Raw genomic sequence first — 27,008 nt, 5'->3', positions numbered from 1 at the left:
AACAAAACGAAAGGAAAGTTCTCCCTCAGAAAACTTTAGGCATGGTGGCAAAAATGGATAGTGATACTAAAAGCTAAGGACATACAACTTTTCTCATCAGGTTACTGCCTGGACAACTAGAAATTATGGAATTTCTCCTCTCCTGTCCCCTTCCTTTCTCTCTCCTCTACTTCCCCTCCTTTTTTTCTCTTACCCTCACCCCTGCTGTTCTATAACTACATTTTTTGTAAATTTGATATACAGTGGCTAATTTTTCTTCCATGTAATAAGCATGAAAATACATTTATACACACATATATACAGGAGAGAAATTTCTAGTTAAACATGATCGTGTGAGATTCTTCCATATGTGGTGAAGTCCTTGGTACATCCTGACACATAGCGATATATACATATATACACACAGGCCTCTGTGTATACATTTGTCCCACACCCATTTAATGTCAAAACATAAAATACATTCTTTTTTCCTTTCCTAAGCAAAGGCTAAGAATAACAACTTTACATATAAAATTCATCTTCTGGGGGACTTGGAGCACACTGAACTCTGCCAGAACTCAAAGGGCTTTGCTCTGCCTAATCTACCATTGAAAGTACAAGGACACCAATCATAGGCCCCCATCTTACATTCCCCAAAGGGCAGAGGGATCTCAGGAGCTCTCTGATGGCTTTGTCAGAAGTCATAGGGACCAGAAGGCAAACGGGAACTGCTGCCTCTCTTTGGGGATATGGATGCTATCGAATTCTTATTGACTACATACAAAATCTAAGAGGAAAGCTTATGGGTTTTTCCAGACAGAAAACTTATGGGGCCTGGATGGCCACCTGCCTCCAGCCATTACCTCAGTGAGGGTCTACTTTTCTATTTGGCTTCAAATTTCTCTTCCATGGGAATTCTTTGTAGAAGCCTGAGTATTCTACATAGAGCAGGTCCTCAGGTGTGAGGTGTATATGAGGTGGGAGGGCAAGAAGGTAGGAACTCTTCTATTTCCAAAGGTTAGCAAACCCAGAGATCATTGGCTAGTGGAAAGAGAAAACCAAGGACACATCTGGGGCCTCGAAGCCTCAAAACTAAGGCTATAAATGCTGTAGTCCTTGAAGCAGGTCATAGGTCCAGTCACCTGGGCATCAGCCTCTGTGTAAAGGCATCACAGCTCAAAGGCAAGGCATGTTGTAGGTATACACAGCAACCAGAGAGGAGCAGCAGAGAGAGGAGCAATGATCACTGTAGCTGAAGACAGAGTCTGGAAACTTGCCAAGTGAGGTGGGTCAAATACTTGTGCAATCGATTTTTGGGGGCTAGATTTGCAGAACAAGCCCCCTAACATCAAAATGCAAAATGAAAAGGCCAGCATCTGCTGGGGACTAACCACTACCTGAAATTATCCCACTATTCTGGTTGAATACAAGACAGGCCTGTACCAAGGAAAAAGACTTTGCTTTGGGAACCTTGCTTTCTTTAGGCTCCTGTGTGTGCCAAGGTTCAAGGGTGAGTGTGCACTGGGATATGGGTCCTGGTAGTCCTCTACTAAGAGTGTTCCATGGTCCACAGCTGCACTCCTACTCTGGGTCAGTTTTTCTTCTACTGGAGAATGTCACTCTGGTGCCCCCAGGGCAACAGTAGAGCTTGCAAGAAGCCTTACTTTCATCAGCAAAGTGACATCATGAATAGAAAAGCACAAAGGCGATCAGGGAAAAAGGTGTGGAGTGGGACGAGAGGAGAAGGGCACAAAACAGAAGCTTGGACAGAAAGCAACAAAAGTTGGGAAAAATAAGCAAGAAATTGATGAGGTATTTTAATTCAACTTTTGGGGGAAAGATCACACTATTAGATAAAGTGTACTATAATTCAGCAGGGAAGAAAAAAAAAAACACAATTGCATTCTAGAAACCATGGGTCTGATTTGGCTATGCAAGCATAGGTAGGTGTATATGCACAGAAAAAAAAAATCCAAATGAATAGCCAGGAGCTTTGCAGCCAATGCACTTAGAGGCATGGGGCCAGAAGATTGTGAGTTTCATGTGTTTATTTTTTAATTATTTTAAAAACTAATTTATTTTATTTATGTGTGCCTGTGTATGTATGTCTTTAGGGGGGCAAGGTATATGCACATGAGTGCAGGTCCCCATGGAGGCTAGAAGGGGGAATAAGATCCCTTGGAGCTGGAGTGATAAAGTGTTCGAAGCCACTCAACTCAATGCTGGACATGGAACTCAGGTCCCCTGGAAGAATAGCAAGAGCTCTTAATCACTGAGATATTTCTCCAGCTCAGTTGTATGTCTTTAGATCATGAATAATCTCTCCAAGTACCAGTTCTTAACCTGTATAACAGGGACACATCCATCTGTTCTTTTCTTTTTCATATATATTTTGGGAACAATTTACTCAAGAAATATTTGTTAATGTGCAATCAGAAGTCAGGTGTGCATGTGCATTGTAATATGCAAGAAGATCATCAACACAGAGTTCAATCACCTTCTCTCTATAGATTTTTTATATTTCTAGTATTATGTCTCCATACTTCTGGACTCCAAATCCCTCCTAGAGAAATAGAATTTCTGTATGCAAATTTAGAATTTCAAGATCTGTAAATTACATAGGTAGTGAAATGTATTTAGCCTCCCATCTCCTGTGCTTGGGTGTTTGTATTCAGTGAACGGGGCAGGAGGAGACAGAAGACGCCTCTTCTGTTCTTCAATAAATGTTGCCTACTCTGGGTCTTCCAGCTCTAAAATGCTCAGATTCTGAATCCCTGAGGCTCTATTAGCACACTATAATCAGAGTGCCAGGTGCCTTTCCATGCACAGGCATTCAGAATGAAAAAGCAATGGGATCTGGGCCTTTAAGGATCCCACCTAGTGCCTATTATAGAAATGTGGAGATTCCTAGGCACACAAGGGGCAGGCTGAACTGACCTGACTATGCTGGGTCTGAGTGTGCATGTCACTGTGCTATATAGCTTTCTCATTGATGGGAGGCAATGAAAAGAGCTTACTAAAATATATCTTTTTCTGGGACAGTAAAAGTTATAAGATTCCCACAAAAAAAACCCCAAAAACAAAAGCAGAAAGACTTGGTATCACTGATATGCTTTAAAGCAGTGAAGGATAAAATCTAAAGGAATATTAAATAAAGATGATACTTGTGACTAAATGCTTCTGCAGGGCATTTAGGAGAAATTGTGTTTCTGCTTGGTTTTATAAAATCAATCTTGGTAACTTCAATAAAAGTTGAATCACTAGTTGCTGGCATGTCCCATTTACTTTGGTCTTTATTATATCACAGGAAATACATGTTGTGTACATTGTGGCTACTTCTTGGCCCAAGGGGGTTTCCTAGATGATTACTATGTTGTTGGGATGTTCTTTTCTGCTTGGATGTATTTCATGACTGTAGTCATCCTGGGGTTACTGGCCTCTAGCTCTTAGCTGCTATTTTCTCAGGCAGGGTTTATATGGTGTGACAGAAACACTGCCCTGGCTTCTCTGATCACTTCTCTAAATCCACCCATGCCCCTTTGTTTACTTTGCCATCACTGAAGGGCTCTGTATTTATGACTGCCCTTCATTTCCATGTCCTCATCAGAAATGGCATCAGATCTTCAGGGTTCTTGGTGAGACAACTCACTGTCCAGAAAATGAACTGAAGAGGCAGTTTCACCTTCCACTGTACTAATCACCAGGGATAGTGCCTAAAGTCTCCTTATTCTCATGAAAGCTCAGCTAGAAATAGCATCAGTCTTGTTTTAAACCAGATAGTCTCTTACTTTACCTGATAGCCCGAGAACACTATTTCTCAAAGCCCAGATGTTACTAGAAAAAAAAAAAATTTTAGGCCATGATCAAATAAGCCTGGGAAATGCTGGATTAAATAAAATTATGGAGCTTTCTTTCTTATGAGCCATTTTAGATCCTTTGATCTGTTAATAGTATTGGGAAGTTAGGAGATAGAGTTAAAATGTGCAGTATTTTCTTGAAATTCTTGGCCCATCAAGTCCTTGTCTCAAGATTTCCCTCATGGGACTAATGTTCTACAAGTTACTTGGGAAAACGTGAGTTTAGACTTATAATGCTTAGATTCAGCTTCTTTCAAAAAAGAAATTTTAAAAACTCACAGCAAAGGGCAAAGAGACAGGAAAGAACTGGAAAAAGAATATAATTCTGCAAGTGCCTGGCAATGCTTGTGTTTCCTGTGGGGGGGGGGTGGTGGTGAGTTTCTCTGGAAACCTAGCAAAGTGATTGATTTTTTTCATAGTTCCTCATTTTTGTGTGTTCTGATCTCTTCATAAACCCCAGGAAGTAAGGGCAATAGTTTGTGGCCACTTGTGTAGGAGACATGGTTGGTTGACCCTGATGGCTATCGGAAAGCCAGGGCTGAAAGCCTCACAAGAAGAGATCATTTCCCTTTAGGTCACTCAGCTAACTCAGCACAGTGGACACCAGATAGAACCTGATCCAAATTCACTCCCTGGAGTGACTCTCAGGATGCTACATTCTGATAAAGACCTCTCACTTTCTGTTAGGAAGTAGCTCTAGCCTTCAGGGCATCACTCTTCATGCCCTTCACAATCCTGCATAGGGGTTGTAATCAGCTGGGAAAGACATGGTAGGCTTTCATAACTGCTGCCCTCCATGACTGAGTTCCATAACAGCGCCCGTACTGACATATATGTTGTTGGTCCCAGTGTAGGGGAGGGCATCATTTCCTAAATTTGGAGGCTGTGGTCTAACACGGAATCTGGCTCAAGAGGTCTAGTAATTCAATTTCTGGCACCAACTAAATAGCAGACCAGGGGTTTATGCTTAACTCTCCTTTGTACCCTAAAAGGGTGAAGTCTGGCAGCCTTTGTGATTCCAATGTAAAAGACCTCTCCTGGGTAAGGCTATTTTGCTTCCACCATAAACTGCAGGTTCAGAAGCCAGAGCCCTCATCAGCTTAAAACTTTTATCAGTCTTGTTTTGACTAAAACAAACAAACAAAACAAAACAAATAAATAAATAAAAAGAAAAGGAGACCCTAAGGACCTGGGTTGTTACTCTAGGACTGAACAGCAAGCACCTTATCTTGCGTGCATTCTCCTCTCCAGGCTCTGCATAGGGATAACAAGTTGCATTTACTTCAGGGACTAACTGGCAGAGCAAACAACCATAGTGACCCAAATCTAGTGATGTAGTCTCTGTCCTGGCACATGGATTGTTCCCTGAAGAAGGATGCAGCTTCCATTTCTGTGCCTAAGAGTTGTTCAGAGCATTCACTGATGGCAAGGAGGACAAAGATGTGTCCAAGGTCATAAGGACATGTCTTAGGCAGATATGGTTCCAGGGATGTTAACTAATTTTGGAGCCCCAGCACTGCTGCCCCGTGGCAATCTTTAGTGAAGTAGACACAGGAGGGCCAATTGAGCAGGCAAGACCCTCCACTGCCAGTCCATGGAGCAGTGTCAGGAGGCTAGATTTTGTGAGAAATAACCATTCCCAAAGCAGACAGATTTGATCTGGCCACCATTTCCAACAGGGCATGCTAGGACACATGTCCCTGTTATATCATCAGGTCCTTGTGTGACTTACTCCAAGTCTTCCTGGTGTCTTTCCAGTTCTCATTGTTACTATGTCAGGGAGGGACAGTGAGGTGCAGGGTGGCCTTCTGGCAGTCATAGCTCAGAAGGATAGCCAAAGTGAGGTCTGCAGGCCTCCCACCAATGAAGCCTCACACTGACCTTTCATGGGAGAATTCCAAGGAACAAAAGGCAGTGTGCCAAAGGGCAGTGTCCAAGAGGAGTGATCTCTTGGTCACATACGCTGGGCTGAGCAGGTGTGGGTATGTGGTGGTAGTGGCAAACACGGAATACATAAAACCAAACAGAAACAAGGACACATACGGTAATGACATACAATTAATCTTTCCACTTTCCAGGTCATCAAACTCCAGAGCTGTCTCAGGGGGCTGCAGTCCATGAACTGGGGCCATGAACATGGCTTTGGAAATCCACAAGTCCTATGAGGAAGCCTTCTGCGGTGCTGGGGTCTCTGAGGACAAATTCTTCAGGGTACAAAGGTCAGGATCTCAGTGGTTTGTGCTCTAAATAACTGGCTCCCCCTGGAGTTTTATTTCTAGCAAAGCATCCTAAAGACTAGACCTAAGCTAACCCCTCTGGGATGCCAGTGAAGGCAGACAAGAGATGCATCTGAAAATGTTTCCGGAGCGTGGTAAGTGCACCTTCCCAGCAAACACTGACCCTCTGCAGGCAGTGTTTCCCTATCACAGTGTTTCTCCCTGGTGTCCACAGTGATTCTGTACCTTTTCCTAATGTCCCACATCTACTGGAATTTATTGTACAAACCATACTATGATCCTGCATTACAAAAGTACAGTAAAGAAAGAAGCCTACTTATATTGACTATATGGTTCTGATTATTAGCACCAAATTTTGTAATTTGCATATGAATCACCTTCAGGACTCTATGTTTTTTGCAAGTAGTGAACCCAGCTGAAAACTACAGGCATTTTTCTTTCTTTCTCTGTTGGTTTTGTCATTTCATTTCTTCACTTGCTTTACTTAGTCAAGGAAGAAGATGGGCTCCAAATGAAATAAACTGGACTCCTTGACTTTACTGACTAAAAAGGCAGCAAAATGGACTTCTCCTTTTGGTGTGTCGCTGCACCACTAACTTATATCACTGGGAGACTTTCCAGGAGAGTGCTCAGCACACTCAAGGTTTCTCTGGTTGCCAAGCTCTTGGGAATAGTGTGCTTTCTTTTAAAACTTGGAAAGACACATTTCAAAGTAACTAGCCATTAGATATGAGCCAGCAATAGGCTGCATATCATTAAGGAAGACAGGAGGGGAGGAATGAAAATGCATAATATAAACAAGAAAAGACAAAACCTTAAAGAGGAAGGAGAAAGGAAAACATTTAGATTCCTTGAGTGATGGAAATAAATACCAAAGCTATTAGTTTCAGTTCAAAGAACGTATCACTTTATGCTGTTTATTATTTCTTGAGGATTATTTATTTTATCTTAAAATATCCAAAGCATAAGAGGGGTCCTAGAGGTGAGCATCAATGAAACTGACCTGGTCTGGAGAGGGCCTGTGGTTGGAATGCTGTGACCTCCCAGGAGATCGGTGGTGGTGGTGATGGTGGTGGTGGTGGTAATGATGATGGTCCTCATCATAGTTGTCTGCCATCAGCTTCATTCTATTCTGGGTCTGTGCAGAAGGAAAACCAGGGAAGATTCCATCAGGAGCTAGACAACAAGCCCAGTAGACTCAGAGCACGAGGATAGCACCCACAAGGAGGGCTGGCTCCCTTTACTTCAATCAAGAAGGTCTCATTTTTATACACACTAAAACTTAATAAAGAGGTTATGCCATTAGCTTTGGTGAAGGAAGCTTTAGTCACACTCTCAAAGCTAGCTATATAACATCTGTACATGTCAATGTACTTTTTAAGGGGGAGTCAGACACATCCTAAGGTATAACCAAAGAGATACAGAGTGAGCTTACAATCACAGGGTGCCCACAGTTACATCCTCTAGAGAAGGCCAGAAGGAAGGCCTGGAAGGAATGCCAGGAGAGTGTTGTGTGGAGACACAGAATGACAAATAATGCTCTCACAGGACAAGGCAGGGAAATGCCAAAGGCAGTCCACTCCAAAACTACCAAAAACAGGAGACAGCTGGAGACACTGCTACAATGATGACATGTCTGGAAAGGTTGTGTGTGGATATTTTAGCTGCCATTGTTCTTTGAGAGAACTGGAGCAAAGTCAGTGGAAAACAAGCTGACTGCTCTAATCATGCAGTGTTTGTCATACGGGAATCTAGGAGTCCTAGTTAAATACTGAGACCCACAGGCCTATAGTTCCTTATTATGTAGGGCAAGAAATAGAGCAGGCACGAACTGACTTAACAAGGCCACAACAACATAAACAATGCCTAAGGCCCACTGAAAAGAGAAGAAATTAGCAAGCCTGGAAAGTTAGAAAGTATGGATTTAAGGACTCAAATGTTGTTCCACCTAATTTTGCCGGTTTCATTGTCCTGAGATGATTAACTGTTCCCAAGCCTCGACTTCCTTACCTCTAAAATGGGTGTGATCCTTCCTGGGATTGCTGAGAAGCCAGTGTCAGTCAGATGCCTGCACTACCATTACTGCTGTTATCTTTTCTGTAAGAATGTTCTCTTTTGTGCACGCTATGTCCTTTGCTTGCAATTCCTCTGCCCTTTTCATTCATCTTAATTCCTGAGTCTCATTAATTCATAGCACTTTCTCCAGCAGCCTATTCCTGTCTGTCTGTCTGTCTGTCCGTCTCTTCCTCTGTCCGTCCTCTCCCTCCCTCCTTCCTTTCTTTCTGTCTCTCTATTTTCCCTTTGGCAGTGCTGGGGATTGAACCCAGAGTCGTGTATGTACTAAGCATACTTTCTACGATGATCAGCTATGCTCTAGGAGCTTTCCTTATGTCCACCCTTGAAGCTTCGGCCACAGAGGTCGTCAGCTGACATTGCTGCACTGACTGGAAGGATGAAGGGTGCCGGCCATGCTCCACAGGAGAGGCATGTCTTTCTTCAGTAGAAGAGGTCACTGAGAGTTGAGGACATAGTGTGGACTCTATAGCGGTCCCCCTGGTGGTTCAAGATGACAGTGGCCCAAATGTCTCCCAGAAAGCCAGCAACTGGAGGCCATCAGGGCTGCCAGCCAGTCAGAATTTTACTGTGCAATATAATAATTATTTAATAATAAAAGAGCATTATGCACCAAAACTGATGCATGCTCACAACATTTTTCATGTACAACTGTGCTTTCCAAGCTTTCCTTGGAGGAATTATTACTACCGTAATTTGGCAGCCAGTAAGGAAGATATGGACTTTAGTCCCAAGAGCCATTTCTTGACCAACACATGGACATTTCTCGGTCTTGCAGTTTTCAGTCTTTAAGCCCCCTATCTTCTCTGGCTGCCAGTAGAGAAGGCAAACAGCTGAACAGGTAGAAATAGCTATCCCGTAAGTACTCAGGGTCTGTTAAGTTTTGAAAACACCTCATGTTCCAGCTTTACCTGCCAAAGGGTGCTTCATGATTTATTCATTCCATCTTTTAAAATGTGTACAATATTTGAAAAGTCCCAAAGAGGGCATAAAATGCATGTATGATAAAAACAATAAAAATATAAAAAGGCTCAGTTAAAAACTAAATTAAAAAAAATCTCAGGCAACCTTTGGCAGCTGATAGCATTTCCAGTCTTCATTTGTCCATTTAATGAGGCAGAAGACCCAATGGATGAGTTAGGCCTGTGGGAGAGAGGAGTGCAGAAAAGCACTCATGGACCAGATCCTCCTCAGTACTCCCGCCATCAGACATGAGAGGCTGAAGTTCAGCCTTCACACCTAACATCCCAGTATTTCCATGGGAGACTGTACTTTTGAACTCATGAATTAATAAATCTGGAACAGTTTCTTCCAAATAGAATTCTAGGGCCTGGAGGGAACTACAAGATCTGTGACAGTGGAGCAGGAAGGGGCTAGCTCAAGAATGAGTGGTGGAGGCTAAATGAACAAATAATAACACTGCTATTGTAAACATTGTAATGCCCTTATCCTTCAGGGGAGCCCCTGTGACTTTATGAGGTCACCCTCTTACCAGTGACAGTGCTAAGCCCCCCTACCTCTGAGCTGTGTCCCATAAAAGAATGCACAAGCTAAACAAGATGCTATATGCAGCCCTAAATGTGTCTGCCGAAATGAGGTGTCGGAGAGTAGGCATGTCATGGGATGAAGACCGTAAATGAATGATGTCATCTTTCCAATTTGGTGCTGAAATATAAATAAACCACATTGTCCATATGAATGCCAGATCTGGGAGAAATGTACACAGAGCAATTGTGAGCGAAAGAGGCTTCTTTTGATTAGTCTAGGATGAGAGAAGAGTGTGAAACAAGGGTGAAAAATTGAGTTTGGTCTGATACTTCAGACTATTTTTATTTATCTTGCTTGTAACATATCTCTTAAACTGTGACCGATTTCTTACAGCCTGGGTGATCACGTTATGTCCCATAAAACAACTGAGCAATCTGGCTCCTTTAATGTACATGGACCTCTTTTCACAGCCCCTCTCTCCATGCAATCTGCACTACTTAACCCTGTCCCTGCCCAGTGATACTGGTTTTTTGTTTGTTTGTTTGTTTATTTATTTGTTTGGTTGATTTCTTTTTTTGTTTTTGTTTTGTTTTGTTGCACATAGAAAATTCTGGGAGGATTAAAAAAATTGTCAACAAAAGAAAACTTGAAGAAAGTTTTAACACAGATTCGGACAAGGATGCTAGTTGTTCAAAGTCTACACAGGTTCAACAGGTGGCTCAAGTAGGATGGCTCATGTCCCTATACCCAAAGGATACACGAAAGGACCATCACAAGGTAGCAGGTCTTCTGGGCAGGCCTAACTGGAAATCCAGAAAAACTGATGGGAGTTGGAGATAGATATGCTTTCCATAGCATAACACTTAGGAACACGAGGACTCATTTAGTAACTCACTGGGGTCGATTTTCACTCCCCCCATGCCATCTCTGTCAACCTGAAGTTCCCATCTCTGCTCACCTATGTCAGGTTGTTTTGTTGCTGTACACGGAACCATGACTGCTGAGACATGACTGTACTTCTGCACTTTCTAGACTTCCTTTCTTCTAGAAACTGTCTTGTTTCTTTAGGACCAGCGCTTTGTCACTACTTTCCTGCTGCTTGCTTGTCTGCTACAAGAATATATTCTTTAGCCAATGTGACATTAGATCCCTCTTACTCTCTTCATTTTAATTTCCTCAGAGGCTCCCACAGTCCTCAGGAAAGAAGCTTTGATCCTCAATATGCTTAGGTAACTGCTTGTTAGAAACGATAACCTTTTTAACCTCTGCTATCTTTCGCTTCTCCAGCTTTATTTGGGGGTGGGTGTGTAGGCACTATTTTATGTGTCAGTCCTGCCCTTCATCCTCTACCCCTTAGAGTGAGTTGCACCCTTGAGTTCTTATGCTCTTAGTTCCAATGCTATCACCTCTAGTTATACCTTCCAGAAGCCCATGTCACAAGGGACCAGGTGTTCTGTCTCCCACAGAATATGTCACCAGCCTATAGTGCTGACCCCAAAGAATGCCAAAAGCATGCATGCTGGCTTGGCTTTCTCCACTCTAGTATAAAAATCTCTTGAAGAAAGTACTATGGATCATCCTTGTACTCATGACCTAGGACAGAGTCTAGCAAATGTGTGGCATCCGTGTAAATGAATGTGTGAATGACTGAGGAGGACATAAGTTACCTTTGAACAGATGAGGGAAAACATGCAACGGGAGGAGGCTGTGGTGACCCAGTTAGGCATTTAGCATTTATACTCTCCCTGCTGCCCATGGTTTCTTTGTTGTTGTTGCTATTACCTTTCTTGAGAGTAGATGGAGTGGGATAAATGCATAGCCCTAGAGCTACGAGCCAAGTAACTTATTCTTCTTTAGGGAATATTCTATTTCTCAGTAAAGAGGGCCTGGTGTCTACCTGCCCAATTAGCTCATTATGAATAAGTAGTACGTAGGTGTCATGATGTGCACGTTCTTACTGCCCTCAGCTTTTGGAGGAGCAGGGGACTTCGGAAGACTTTTACTAGCACCAAAAGTCAACGTGGAAAACCAAAATTTTATCCATTAACTAAAATCCTTTATGAACACTGTGTGTGCAAAGGTGCTAGATAGTCACTTTTGACATTTCTAAACAATTTATTCCAGGCGCTTCTAAAACAAGATGAAAATATTTGATTCACTAGTAGATGCCTGAACTTAATGATAATATGTAGCTATTAAGGTAAAATATTAAGAGTTTACACATATCTCAACAAGGTGGCAATAAAAGAATAAAGCTTTGATCAGTCATCCAGATGCTATTAACATTAAAATCTAGGTAAGTATGGTTTTAAAAAGGAAGAAAAATGTATACAGTAAGATCTGTGATGATGGAAAATAAAGATAATTCTGCACAGCGGTAATTACAACTTTTCTTCTATTGGGCTTTCTTTTCTTTCTGGTTCCCAGCAGGCTAATCTAAAACATTCCAGAATTTTTATGCATGTTTCTTTTCACCTAATGAGAGCAAAATGCACAGTTCCCATCTGCAAGTAAAAGGTGGAAAGCAGGTTGATCACCACAGAAGAAGAAACACAGACAGGTACTTTTTGAATGGCATGACACTTAGATGACAGTGAATCTTAATTGAGTAGGATCAGTTGTTTGAATGATGAGGTCACAGTGGAAAATAAAGTAAGCAAGAGATGGAGAAGCTCTACCTCACCACACTGAGGCTCTGTATATGAGTAGGAAGAAGTGGGGTCAAGTGTCTACTATAGACAATTGCTCAAAAAGTCATTTAGTATTCTCTGAACTACAATGACTAGACTACTTACATGGCAGGTTAAGTGTGTGACTAACATGTACCTATCAGAACCTCACTCTGTGCGGCTGGGAAGATAGCTCAGCTGGTAACGTACTTGCCATGGAAGCATGAGGATCTGAGTTTGATCTCCAATACACATATTAAATTCTAAGTGTGATGGTACATCTCAGCTCTGAGGAAGCAGAGACAGGAAGTGCCACAGGGATTGCTGGTTGGCCAGCATGGCCAATTTGGTGATTCCAGATCCAAGTGAGACCCTGTCCCCAAATCCAAGGGAAATGCTTCCTGAGGAACAATATCCAAGTTGATCTCCGGTCTCTAAATTCACATGCATACAAGAACAACCATACATAGCCATACCTCCTAACCTCTAACACACACACACATACACACACACACCAGTTGAGACAGCTATTCTGAGTTTACTTGGCTATGAAAGAGAGCTCCTAAGTAAGTCCCTAATTGTTCATCTAGTGAATGGAGGAACAGGACAAAAATCCAGGTTTTGGTTCCAGTAGTAACACGTCTGAGGGTAGGAACATAAAGAGTAAGGTCCTAGGCTAGCTGCAGAGGTCAAAGCAAAGGCAAACAAGACATAGGGAATTGGAGCCAACTTTTAGCACAGTGTAAGAAGAGAAATATCCGGGAGGTGGAGGATTTAAATGAATAACTAGAGGCAGGAGAGAGTCCCCCATAGCTGAAGGAAGACTCGCAAAGCTAGACTCTTTGGCAGTTAAGAGTTGAAGGTAAACTTGTCGATGGGCATCAAAGAAGACAAAGATAGACATGTAGCACAGCAAATTGGCCCTCGCATGGCCTTGAGAAAAGGAAATGCGACTCAAGACATGCTACGTAGGTGTTTCTTTCTTTACTCCTTTATCAAATGTGGAAGAGGTAGAGAAAATATGTGAAAGAAAAATTAACCTCTCTCTCTTGGAAGAATCTATCAGTTTGGGGTGTAAAAGGAGGAATTTAGGATAGAAGCAAAGCCATATGCTATGTATGTGATACTGTGACATCTATGGGAACTGGGCCAGGGTCTTGGCATCTGTTTACAAGTGTTGTCTGACCCTTTTCCCCTCCTATTCTCACTTCCTCATCCCACTATTGTACTTTTGTTATTACTTCCTAAGAAATGCAACAAATTCCATCAGAATTTTTTCAGAAATCTCATATAAAGTCCTCACTGGATTATGCTCAAATTTAAACCTTCCTTTTGAATAGGATTAATGTACCCAAGGACACTGGTCACCTTTCTACACTGTCTTAAATGACAGCTGCCATATTCTCTGGAGAAACAGCACCTTCCCGGGGCACAGTTTGTTCCTATCAGATATTCACCCTCAGTCCCAGAATGAACCAGTTCAATGAGGCTCGGTTCCTGTCCCTATGGAATGGATGACCATGGGAATGAAATCTTCAGCATGGACCAAACACAACAGACAGATGCTAACTCCTCTTCTGGATCCTCCAGAGAGAAGCATTTGTAGCTTTGCAGTCTTTTCTCTTCTCTTCTTTCTTTCTCTCTCTCTCTCTCTCTTTCTTCCCCTCCCTCCCTTTCCTGTCTTTTCTGCTGAAGTCAGAAGAGGAAGATTATTCTCTCAAGCAGCTTTCTGCTGCCATCTTAGGAAGCTGGGAATTCTCCAGAAGGTCATGGATAAGGCCTATTGCCAACATCATCTCTGTTCTGCCATCAGCCAGCACAGCTTACTGAGGGAAAGGTAGTGACTGACACAGAGAGAACTCTGCCCATAGTTTGTAAGGTGCATTCCCTCACAGTTTAAGGAAGAATATGGACATTTTAATAGGGAACTATTTGCTAATGTCAGTAGTCATCTCTTCGCTTACCTGGTCCTTGCTGTGTCTGAAACGATGCTTTGCTGTGTCATCTTAGTCACATGGCACAGCAGCCCTATGACACAGGCCGGAATGGAGGGTTTACTGTAATAAGGACAAGGAGCCTGTGATAGTGAAAGAGGCAGGGAAACGTGTATTATTGACTACTAACCCATAGAGGTGATTCTTGTCCTGGCTTAGCTGAAAAGAAAATAGAGGCAGAGCCTCAAGCTCAAAGAACTGGGACTGTAGCATTCTTGTAGGACTTTGTATACAATTGCTTGAATCTTTGTGGATTGGCTCCCTCATAAAAAGAAAAAAAATATCAAGTTTGGTCTGGAAATGAGCTGAGATTCTGGACAGACTCCAGTCTGAGCATAAAAGAGAAGCAGCTCACAGGAGTTTAAAGTTCCTGGTGAGAAGGATGAAATCCACAAAGTCTCAACTGAGGTTCAAAGGAGTGTCATGTTGCTGACTAACCCTACTGTAAACTCACAAGTCATCCAGTGCAGTCGTCAAGGTTCAAAGGAGCGTGTGCTGTTCACTAGCCTTCGTATAAACTCACAAGTCATCCTTTGCAATCTATACTGCCCCTTGCTGCTTCAACCAGCACTAGAGGTTTGGATCTGGCTAACGTGCTAGCAACTGCAGACTACCAAGGAATTTCTAACATCCTGAGAGCTGGTGCCTGCAGAAGAGTGTGGGGGAGGGGGCCCTAGAAGTTTCCACCATCAAGCTACTAGGCTAAGCACAGGTCTGTGTAATTAAGTAGTGGGCAGCACATGCTATACTTAGCTTTTAAACACTTGTAAAGTCCTCTTCATTCATTTATCTTACTTGTCACTGACAAGCTCCTCAAGGACTGTAACAGTATGCAGAGCATGAAGAGCCTGGGTAAACAACACATATTTTATGTGGAATCTAAACTGTTTCAAACCAGAGAGTCAATAGAGGGTCCCAGAAAGAGCCAAGGCTCTTCTACTGAACTATAGAGGGTTCGCGCTAGGTCTGTTTTGAGTTTTTCTACAAAGTAGACTGTGAGTTCAAATCTCAATTAAAAAAAAAAACTGAATATAAAAAAGAGAGAGGAAAAAAAAGTCGGAAAGAAAGGAGAACAGGAGACAGGAGAGAATGAAAGATAGTGAAAAGAAAGGAGGGAAGAGAGAGGGCACAAGAGGTACTAAGGAAGGAAAGTGAAAAAGGAAGAGTTAGTGAGGAATGGGGAAGGGGAGAAGAAAAGTAGTAGAGAATGGAGGGAGGAAAAATGGTAATGGTATTTGTAAGTTTTATGACTTAAATTAGTGCTGATGAAGAAGGTTGAGACCTTCATTCAGTGCATAAGTTAGCAAATACTTGTCCTCACTGGCTGAGATCTGCCCCACCAGGCCATCTCCATCCGGGGATGAAAGCCAAAGGAGGCCCTCAGGGCCTGGAATAACTGAAGTGACCAAGCCACTGGGCACCAATAAGAATGCATCGGGGCCCCTTGAGAATGCATAATTAGCGGTGTAGGACGGGACCAGGATAGTCTTCAATAAAAGAGGGAGATCTAGAGAAAGAAACAGCACCTACAGAGACTTCACAGAAGACTGGAGAGTCACAGGGAGCTGCATGTTTATTTCAAAATGCACCATAACAAACTATAACACACATCACGGAGAGAGTGTCTAAAGAAAGGACACCTTGGTGCTCAGAAGACACGGAGAAGGGGGTTCTCAAACTGACCGACACTTGAAAAATTCTCTTCAGAACAAGAGTACAGTTACAGTAGATGCTCTGGGCTGCTGACACTACAGCAGACATTCATAGCAGTCCATGGAAAGTGAACAAACCCAGAAGAACCTCTCTGTGTCAGAAGGACATCCTTCCATGCAAGGAGCCAATGCCATCTGGACCTGCTCCTAGTTCTGAAAGTGACCAGGCAGAAAGGCAAAACCTCAGACCTTCTCTGCACCTCGATCTTTGAGATCAAGCAATGACAACAGAAAAGGAAGAAAGACATGGTTAGCAAGGCAGTGCACACAGTAGTGGGGCTGCTGGCCATGCCAAGCACAGCCTGAGCCAGGGGGAGCTGATGAGTCAGGCCAAGGGAACCTGGCAGCCAGAAGACAGACAGAGAGAGAGAGAGAGACTCAGAAACTTAGAGAGAGAGAGACTTAGAGACATGGCTAGCGCCTTGGACAGGGAACAAATCACTCTCCCAGCTGGTGTCCAATTTGGGTAAGACAAGTGGAAGAAATGTAAACATCCTCATCCATTTTCTAATCAGTCAGAAGACAAATGGGAAGAAAGAATTCACAGCAAGGGTCCCAAATACCAAATCCCTGAGGAAAATACAAATGCCCCGAGGCATTTATCTTCCCCTGGTCGCTAGCCGGCTATATATATCCCTTCTTTCTGTTTGAACTGTGATATCCTTGCTGGCTTTATATGGCATACTGCAAACCCACCTTGACCAAGGCTGAGTTAGTCCTAGGTGGCAGGAGAGTCTGCTTCACTACTCCACTCAGGACGCATCTTTGTGGGTCCCTTACAGATGGTCAAACAAGACAGCTCATCACTTGCAGGTCTCACAGGCTCACCCTAGCTGACACCCCTCTAGCACACAAGCATGGAATGTCATCTGTAGCCATCACATCTCCTCGTCTTACCACGTTGAACCAGAAGCAAGGTCCAGGCTTATGGATCTAACAGAAATCCAATTTCCAGAAGGGATGAAATGACATTCTACTCCCAACATGTTCATTTTCCTCACCAACATATCCGTCAAATGAGTACATTAAATGAGTACATTAATGAGTACATTAAATGAGTACATTAATTTACATCCGTCAAATGAGTACATTAAAAGATAATTTCTTTTAGTTACCTCTTTAAAACAGAAATCCCAAGTACTGGCTTTTTATAGCCCTGCAATTGAAAAGGCACAAGCCCAAAGCTTAGACTTACACAAAAAAATAAATATTCAAGTGCATACATGATACATGCATGCTCACAGACATGGGGAAAGCTGACTGGAGAATGGAGGGAAGTCTTCTTGAAGATTCTAGAGAATTTGAAGTTCTCAAATCTTATGCATGCCCCTGGAGACTTTCCAGAAGATAAAGTTATTAAATGTTACTGGTTGGCTATACTTTTAAGTGAGAAACTCAGTTCACTATGGTCTAGAGGAGAGGCCAAGGCTTCCAGATGGTGAAAGTTAAACCATCATTGACAGAATCAGGACTGAGCCAAAGACTCTTCTCTGTAGGCCCCACACTGCTTCTATCTGCCTTCCTACCTCTTTGCAAGTGAGGGCAAGTCTACCTGCCTAAAGCCTATAATAGCATAGGCCCACTGGAAGACAAGCGTGTGTTCTGAGTACTGTACTTGAATTCTGATTCTATTCCCACAGTCTGGATGGTATTAACCATCCAATCTCTTAATATGGATGGTTACAGACTGGTTAAAGACTTTTCCTTTTTCTTTGAAATATGAGGCTTAGCTTTTTAACTGCAGTATTGATTTAGATTTCTAATTGTCTTTTTTTTTAACACCCATACGTTTTTATATTATATAAGTCACATAGTCGAGTAGCAATAGTAAGCAGGGCCAGAAGCTGGTTAAAAACAAAAACAAAAACAAACAGGCAAACAAAAACAAAAAGAAGAAACCCCTAATATCTACTCCTGATACTGACATTTCTTGGTTACTATTTCTAGAAATGTTGGCTTAATTCAAGCAGACATGCATATATCCACAGCCTGTAGAATAAAATGTCAAGGAAATAAGAGTATTTGGGAGACGGCTCACTTGCTACATAAAATGGAGGATCTGAGTTCAGACTCCAGCAGCCACAGACACACTGGGCACAGGCTTGTGTGCACCTGTCTGCCAGCACTGGCAGACAGAAGCAAGAGGATCCTGGGAGCTTGCTGATGAGCCTGGCTGACTGAAAACAGAGCAACTGCCTCACGAGCGGAAGGCATAGAGTGATAGGGCCGGGCACCTGGCGACTTCCGGCACACCAGCGCAAAAGTGTGCACACATGTTTACACCACACACATTATAAATAAAGCAAACAATTAGTGACTGCAAATGACCACTATGTCTCCCTGGTGCGGCCTTGACGTTAGGATGGAGACTCTGGGAGGCCAGGGATCTTCATTTTTTTTTAGGGGATAATTCAAAGATCCCAAGTGATTGGCTGCTTTATAGTAGACACACAGTAAACCCCAAAAGAACGAGTCACTTATGGACATCTGGATGGTGTTCAGCTGTCCTTTTGCCCGTAATGCTTCAAAGAATACGCTGGCAAGGAAACAGCTTGCCTACTGACATGAGTTTGTTCTCAGCAAGGATGGATGCTTCAACGTACCACAGCTGTCTCCATAATATGTTAGGAAAAGAGAGATTCAAGCGATATCCCTGGAATAGAATATAAACATTTTAAACTTGGAAAGATATCACCAAATTCAACATTTAGTCTGTACCTCTTTCCCTGCAATGAGCTTATATGAACTTTCTTCAAACCTTTCCATCTTCAAATATCTTGTAGGTAAGAAAGTGCCCTGCAGGTATATCTCCCTAATGCAGTTTAAACTGGAAATTTCCTGATTCTCTTGGTGGCCATTACTATTTCATTAGCTATAAGATGTCTTTGTGTGTTCTTTTTCACTTTTGGGTCATTTAGAGGAGACTTTCTTACTTTTTAACGAGAAGAGTTGTATATGTTAAAGACATTAGTGGGGACTGATTTCAGAAAGAGCAGACCAGAAGTAAGGTGGGAAAGGCATGTCAGGATAGGCATTCGGGAGCATGCAAGGGGAGTAAGCTCTGAGGATGGCCAAGTTCTGATTACTGGGATACATTAGTGTCTGACAGGGTCACTTGTGAGGGTAGAATCAGGGAGGCATCAACTTGCTGGTAAGCCAGAGTATAGCTAACCCCCTTCTCTTTATGCTGTACCCAGGATGGGTGGTAGTTATTGGTGGACTATTGGGAGTTCTGGAAATATAACATATATTATAAGATATTTTATATATCATATATAATATCTTATAATATATAAAATTACATATAATATATAGGATATTATATATCGTATATAAATTCTCTGAAAAATACTTTTGGGTTCTGACAAAGTCTAGTTCACCCATGAGGGTGTCCTGTGCATATAAATGCCACCCACTACATATGTATTGGGAGAGAGAGTATAGTCCAAACTTTTCCCCAGGTGAGATTTTCTATTTGTAGTAGCTTTGGATAGTGACCTTGTACCTTACATTGCCATCAGAGATGGTAAACTCAGCACCTCAGGGGACAACGATTTAAATATGATGCCTTCAGACCTTGCTTTTACTCAGGTGGTCATTGCTAAATACTTAGATTTCAAGGTTACATTTTCTCCTTTATTCTCTTTTATATGATATGAATATTTAATGCATGTCAGCAAATCATACATGAAATTATAATGATTTCTCTATAAAAACACAAAAAATAATGAGACAGAAATTGTTTCTGAAATTATAAAATGCTATGGAAATCATTTCAGTTCTGGGGAAAACAGGCTTTTGATTTTGGGGAGAGATGGAGAAGCTTAACTTTTGGGGACTCAGGTTCCTGGTGTGTGGTGAACTGAGACAACACAGCATTAAAAGAAGGCCCCTGACTAACTGGCCACAGCCACACCCTTTTTTCTCTCCTCCTCTCCTGCTTCAAATTCTGATGTCTCTTAGCAACCAGCATCACCAATATTTTTGTAGTTTAGCAAAATAAATCGACTTCCTCCAGGAGGTCTCAGAAATCTGGATCCATTCAAATACTAAGGAATTCCTACTTCACAACTGTAAGGAGAGGCATGGCTGCAGATATGCACACACAGCTGGCTAGAAAAGGAAATGTTCCCAAGTCCATGTTAGGCTCTGAACTAAGGCTCCAGTGCCAAATTCAAATCCTCCCCCAAGAGCTCAGGGGACCTCAGCTGGATCAAGTCACTGTCCAACTGAATTTAGCATTCTAGGCCAGAGATCAGGACTATCTCTTTGCAGGGTCTTTTCAAGTTGAGAGTACAGCTCCAAGATCAGGAAGTGTCAGGAAGTGTACAACACTCTAGTAACATATAGGCTAAAGTCATGCAAAAAATATTTGCCTCATTCCCACACAGTCAACTGGGTAATTATATAGGAGCTTGGACATTAAGGACCCAGACACAAAGGGCTGGGTTAAAAGTGTAATTACAGCTCAGAAGCAGCATGTGCCCGGAGACGTTATACTACAAAACAACAACAAAGGAAACACATACAAAAGTCAAGTGGTGCATTAGGGTCCCCCCTTTACTATTTGTGGAAAAAAGTCCCATTAAAGAATAATGCACCATAATGACTATTCAGAAGCAGACAGGAGTTGGAAACTGTTAATAAACTAGGTCTTTAGCTCTCCAGCATTTTAAGGTTAATGGACCAAAGTTCTCTCTGACTCTGAACACTTTATTTGACATTTGTCCCACGGAGAAAAATCCTTCAGATACCCACATCTTATAACCGCATACTAAAGGAAGCTATTGTTTTATTCTGGGGGTGGCTGGGTGGAGATGCTTTAACAAAAGAGCCAAACCATACCCAGTTGACTTCTATAAAGTTTCTACACAATGAGAACATGCCCTGGGTGGTGTCTAAGATTCAGCAGACTCTCATGAGCTGAAATGACCCTACCATCTCAGGAGACATTTTATCATTAATTGAAAATTCTGGTTCCAAGCTTGCTGTGTGTTGACAGTTTTCACATAACACTCCTACTTGAGAGAGCACAGAAATTCCCCATTGTCCTGTGCATCAGCTAGAAATGGCTCAGTTGTTGGGCAGGGTCAACTGTCTCTCTCTAAACTACCTACCTCCTTCCAACTTCCTCCACAGAAACTCTCTCGAAGATGGAAGATAGTCTGTCCCTAATTGCAAACATTTACAGAATCAGCTCTACCCTGGGGCTTCTGGGTCAGGAATAGACCCTCTCCACAAAACCAGCCTCTTCAACATCATCATAGCTGGGCTCAAGATGTACTCTATTAAGAAAATTGCTGTAGCTAGGAGTATCCTGGTGAATTAAGAGAGCTACAAGTCCTGAGCTTCCATGGTAGTTGTACTCTGGTAGCCTACTGGGAGATACTGAGACTCTGATTCAGTTCTGATTACAATTATTCTTTATCTGTCTGTGTACCAGATCAAACCTGAGAGGCACCCCATCAAGCCTGAGAGAAGCTGAAATTCAAAACCACTGTGCTCAGTATGTCTCTCTCCCCCCTTTCAAATTCGCATACTCCCTCCTCAGCAACCCCTCTCTGAGGGTATTAAAGTTTCTTAATCCTAAAGATGTTGGGTCTGAAAACTTGCATGAACATGGACCAATCCTGACCTGAATAAATGTGTGGTGGCTTCTGTTTGGTTTATTCTAGAATTAGCTTAATTCTTTTGCATTTCTCCAGTGTAAAGAGATATCCTAGTATCTTACCAAAATTCAAGAGAATGTTATATTTTTCTAAAATGAAACTTTGGCTGTCTTTTGCTTTCTTTGAGCTTGACTTTAAAGAAAACAACAAATGAAAAAAAATATGTAAGTGAGAACTAAGAATCTGCTCCCAGTGTCTTTAAGTGAGAATCATGGTCCATCAACCAGTAGGCCATGCATAGACGGGAAGAGGTGCTGTGCATGGGTGTTTTGATTCTTATTCTGGGTTCTGGGGAACCTTCAACAGCAATGGGTCTCTGTAGGAACTGGTTTTGCTTTTAGGTTCCATTTTCACAAGGAGACAGGAAGATAATTTGGAGTTCTGTTGTTAGGAGAAGCCGAAGAACAGGTACAGCTAGAAGGCTCCCTGTGACCACTCTCCAGACAAGCAGGGATGAAGACTGTAGGTTCTCCCAAGAGGATCCCTCACTCTCTAAATCTACAAAGCCACTCTGCTAAAGCAAAGTATAAGTTACAATCATGAATTCAACAATCCAATTCCAATAACTGTGCACCCACAACACCAAGCGATCCAGTAAGCCCCAAACCCAGACAGAGCCATCAAATTTGATAGATTCCCATGCATTAAGAATGACTGACCACTGAACTACGTGAGATGCGGATCAAAGAAAAAGGAGAGGGATAATTTCTTCCGCCCAAGCAATTTAAAATGCTCAACAGTGGTTTTCAGTATGCAACTGTCTGCGGCCAAAAGAGAAGAACCCATTTCTAAGCATTTTTTTTTTTTTTTGGTGGACTCAACACCAGGAGTCAAAATGATAGGATGTGCCTGAGGGGATGCTTAAGCAGATGACCTGGTTCAGGAGAATAGAATGCCTGGCTTACAGCCAGCTTCGGTCCTTTCCTTGGAAGACAGAAGACCGAGTTTAGTAGGCCCCTCTGTCTGCTCCTGGCGGACTTTGTCTGTGTTCAGTTGAGTTGCCATTAAGTTGACTTGCCACAAAGCCTTCAAATACTTTCCTCAGAGAAGCTGTAGCTTTCTGCTTTCTCCACTCTTTTGGTCTTTGGTCAGAACATTAATAGTTTCTCAACAGCATGGTTTGAATTTTTTTTTTTTTAAGTGGGAAGAAATTTCAAAACTCAGATATCCTGGTTCATCTCAAAGACTATGCTCTCAGCCACAGCCTGATACTTTCCTCCTGTGGGGGTGAGCCATAGTTGGCTGTGATTCATCTGTTTCCACCAGCTAACAATAAAAAATTATGTCCCATTCTAAAGAAACAAAAGAAAAATTAGAGTGGAGCTGTGTATTTCCTTTCCTGTCCCCAAAGAGAATCTGAAGAATGGATTCAATATGCCAAATTAAGCCATGAGAACTTATCCATATCTAATAGGGGTTAGCAAATATTGTAGCACTGAATGTGCCTTCAACTTAATTTATATACTCCGGGTTTAGCATGGTCTCATTGCAGTCCTGACTGAGGAGCTTTTGTCACTGTGTCCTCAGCGAATCCTGATCATACGTATGACAAGCTGGAGGCTTCTCCTTTACACAGCAGTAACACCCATGATCCAGAACTGGTAACTGACTTTGAGGAACTACCTACCACAGTGGGAAGCATGGCCATTTCCTTGCAAGTCCAAGCAAATTGTTCTGGATGCAGAAGGCTTGATGTTGGAATCCAGTTTGTCTCTGGCCAAAGTGATGTGTCCACCTGCAGCTTGGAGGACTCTAGAAGCAATTCTAAATCACATAATTGGAGCGGGAAAGATTAAAGCTCCTAAACTTTGGGCTTGCGGCTCTGGTTGGGTCTGATCCACTCCATTTCTTATCTAGACTTGCCAAAAGCACAAAGAGACAACTGGGACGTTTGCTCATAGTATCTGCTATTAAGATAAATCAGAAACACTTAAGTGTCCCAGCTTCATAAAAAATAATCCCTTAGAGATACCACTTCACTCTCCAAAATAGCAACTCCTTGCTCCCCTGCTGCACCAAGAGTTGCATCACTAGAAAGCTCAGGAACGCAAGGCTCTTCCTGCAAGCCAAGTCCCAGCTCATGAAGCCTCAGAAAGCCCTGGCTTACAGGCCTTTTGTTGCCTGGACATGTATGATCAGGGACAGGAAATGAACATCCCTTTTCCAGAAGGAAAAGGCCCATCCCCATCTGGGTTATTAAAAACAAACAAATAAGCAAACAAACAAACAAAAAAAAACAGTATGTGTTTTCTTTGCTTCATGTATGTTAATTTTGATAATTCATGGTCTGGTACCCCCAAAAGTAAAATAGATGGCTCTATTTATGAATGCTTATACTTAAATTCCTCCTTGGTCAGAGATCCATCAAGTGAACTTTGGCTTCTATTGAGAGACTCAGTACAAACTGGGATTATCATTCCTACAAGTACAGCATTTTATTCCATGGAAGCACACAGCAGCTCCATCTTTATGTTTCAAACTAAGACCAACACCCCACCTATCTGTAGAGTCCTCGTAGCTGGTAAGAATCGTGTCCCACAGTAAAAGTTTTAAATAATGTTTCTCTGTGAGGCAGGCAGCAAACAATAGACCCATTCTATAGGGAGGCAAGGTGATTTGCTCACTCTCATCCAGTTAGCAAGTGGAGATGAGTCCAGATTACATATGCCAATGGAGAAAGCTTTGGATCCTTCCTATTCCCAACTATCACTGAAATCTAGATTCCTTGAAGATTGCTTTTAAGGAAGATGCAACTGAATTCTGGTATGAAAGAAAAGAAGTGGTGAGCTTACAGAAGTCCCTTCATACAGAATAGCTGCACTGACATACCAGAACTATGACCCGCTTTACCCTCCTGCCAATTGGGCAAGGCAATGTTAATATCTCCTCTTTCAATTTCTGTGAGGACTGCAATAAGTTAAACAGAAAGACACCATTCTCCCTGGCATATTGTCTACTTGGGAAATGTTAGTTTTGCTAGTAGTCTGCGGGACGATCCTTCCTACTCAAGTGGGAGCTCCATGGAAGCAAACACTGCCCCTTGCCTGGGAACCCTCAAAGTCACAGTCATCTGCCAGGTGCCCCACATGTTCTGAGAGTTCAAATGATATTAGATCACCAAAGCTCTGAGAATCTGGGAGCTTGGTGAATTCACCCTCTTCGCCATACAGACAAACATAGAGTCCTGAGAGACAAGTAAAATGCACTCTCCAAGTTTCTCAGAGTCCTGGGGTCAGAACTGGACTAGAGCCCTACCTCCCAGCTCCACTCTTAGATCTTGAACCTTCTATGTCTGCCAGGACCTTCTTGGTGAGGTCACCTATCTTGTTTCACTGAAACTTTTTTTTTAAAGAAAGATTTATTTCTATTATTTTAATTATGTGTATGTAGGGGGTATGAGCACATGAATGCAAGTGTCCACAGAGGCCAGAGGCGTGAGAACCCCCTCGGGCTGGGGTACGGGAAGTTCTAAGCTCCCTGATGTGGGCGCTGAGAACTGAGCTCCAGTCCTCAGGAAGTGTGCTCTTAACCACTGGCCGATCTCATCAGCCCCTCACTGAAACTTTTAAAAAGCCAGCCCCAGAACCACGAGCCCAGGAAGCCTGACAGCAGGCATTGTCTGGCCTTGTGACCCCTAGGACTCCCTTTTTCTCCAGTACAAGAAGGAGAAGGCAGAGTTGATGGCTGGTCAGCAAGCTGTGTTTGTAATTCTAAGGGTGGTTGCCCACGAGAAAGAGGAAGTAAAGTGGCCACAGGACAAGCAGTTAAAAGAGGTTTCTGGACACATTAGCATAGCCCTGTACTTTGGCCTTCTGAGGTGCTACTCTTGTGAATTCTCATTGTTTTCTGGAAAGAAAGCTTTCCCTCTTATCTGAACTTGTAACCTTTCACACAGTTCCATTCCTAGACCGTGTCAAGGGTCACTAGGATGCAGACTTGGCTGCTTCTGTCCAAAAGGCATTTCCTAAGGACCATATTAGGACAGAGATAAGATAGCAGAGTTTGGGTTGTTGTGCACATTAAAAAACAAAACACAAACAAACAAACAAAATCCCAAATCTCATTTAAACAGTGGTGTGGTAGGGTTCTGGCTCCCCCACCTTGTCAGTTTAGTAACTGCACTCAGGGAGTAGACTGAAGAACAGACTCAAGCCTTCTGGCTGAGCTTATTCACTGACTGCTCCCTCCCTGTACTGTGCTCCCTGAGTGCTCCTTCCCCACACAATGCTCCACGTGGAGTACCCTTTCTTTTACATACGTTTTCCTTCAGCGTATCTTTTTTTCAGGGATTTCCCACCCTGAAGTTCTTCAGAGAATATCACCATTATTTTTTTTCCCACTGCACTAGCCATTATTCCACATCTCATATGTTTGATATGTATAGGTTGTCTCTCTTTTGTCCCCACCACTAGAGGTCAAACTCCCTCAGATCAGGAGTTTTACTTGTTTTGCTCACTGTGGCATCCCCATAGAGCAGTCCCAGGAACATGGTACATGCTCAATTAATATTTGCTTGCTTTCCCACACCTGACCCCCTGAAACCCTCCCACTGCCATGAGCTCTCTTAGCTCTCTGGACACTGGAAGAACCCAGGGTAGTATCCTGCTCACAGTGGTTAAGAGCATGTGCTTAGAACAGAGCTCGACAGCGTTACAGTAAGCAGTTGCCTGTTGGTTAAGCATTAGCAGGTGTATTTGTAGGAGAGAGCTACTTTTCAGTTCTCTAAAATCCTCAGTAAGCAACCCTCACTTCAGTAGTTCAGCTTTGGGGCAACAATCATAAGGGAAACAATTTTAAAATGCTACATATCCAAATGTTCATTATAGTATGATTATAAAAGTACAAACTAGGAACAAATTAAAATCCCAAGTGTATGGGAATGATAACAATTAATCTGCTTTTGATGGCTTTCAGGGACTCAGGGAACAACAATACAAATGTATAAAGAGATAAGGGAAATCTTCATTCTTCAATGTGTCACGTATTCGTTCAAATGTGTACAGACAATGGAATGTAGGAAACTGTAAGTATTACTGACAAGTACTTTGAGTGCTGGCATTATGAGTGACATGGGATTTTTTTTCTTTAAATTTTAAATTTTTTTTCTTATGAGTATTATTTCTATATCAAAATATGTAATTATATGCTTTCTACCATGGAAAAGTTCATACAGGTACGGCTATAGAGTTAAACCATGATTAAATTTTAACATAGCCTCTGATCAGTAAAAATTATCAAACATGGGTGAGCCTGAAACTTTTAAATTTGCTTTTCAACTTATTGTAGAAAAATAATACAAAACAAAACAACAACAAATCCAGCCAGAAACA

The 27,008-nt window shown here is 42.3% G+C and overlaps 1 protein-coding gene across 1 annotated transcript in view; it reads right to left on the bottom strand.

Moving 5' to 3' along the window:
- The window catches only part of Erc2 (ELKS/RAB6-interacting/CAST family member 2), a gene marked incomplete in the record, with an annotated part of 884,729 nt that overhangs the window by 166,762 nt on the left and 690,959 nt on the right, over positions 1-27,008 (bottom strand). The window contains 1 exon segment of the mRNA XM_055612370.1: positions 7,077-7,211. Within this exon segment, the coding sequence (XP_055468345.1) occupies positions 7,077-7,211 (135 nt within the window).

The sequence above is a fragment of the Psammomys obesus genome, unplaced genomic scaffold (genome assembly GCF_907164565.1).
Source record: "Psammomys obesus unplaced genomic scaffold, mPsaObe1.curated_primary_1811, whole genome shotgun sequence".
NCBI classification, from domain to species: domain Eukaryota; kingdom Metazoa; phylum Chordata; class Mammalia; order Rodentia; family Muridae; genus Psammomys; species Psammomys obesus.
Note: the sequence above shows the minus strand (reverse complement) of the source record. Positions and strands in the feature narration are given on the sequence as shown.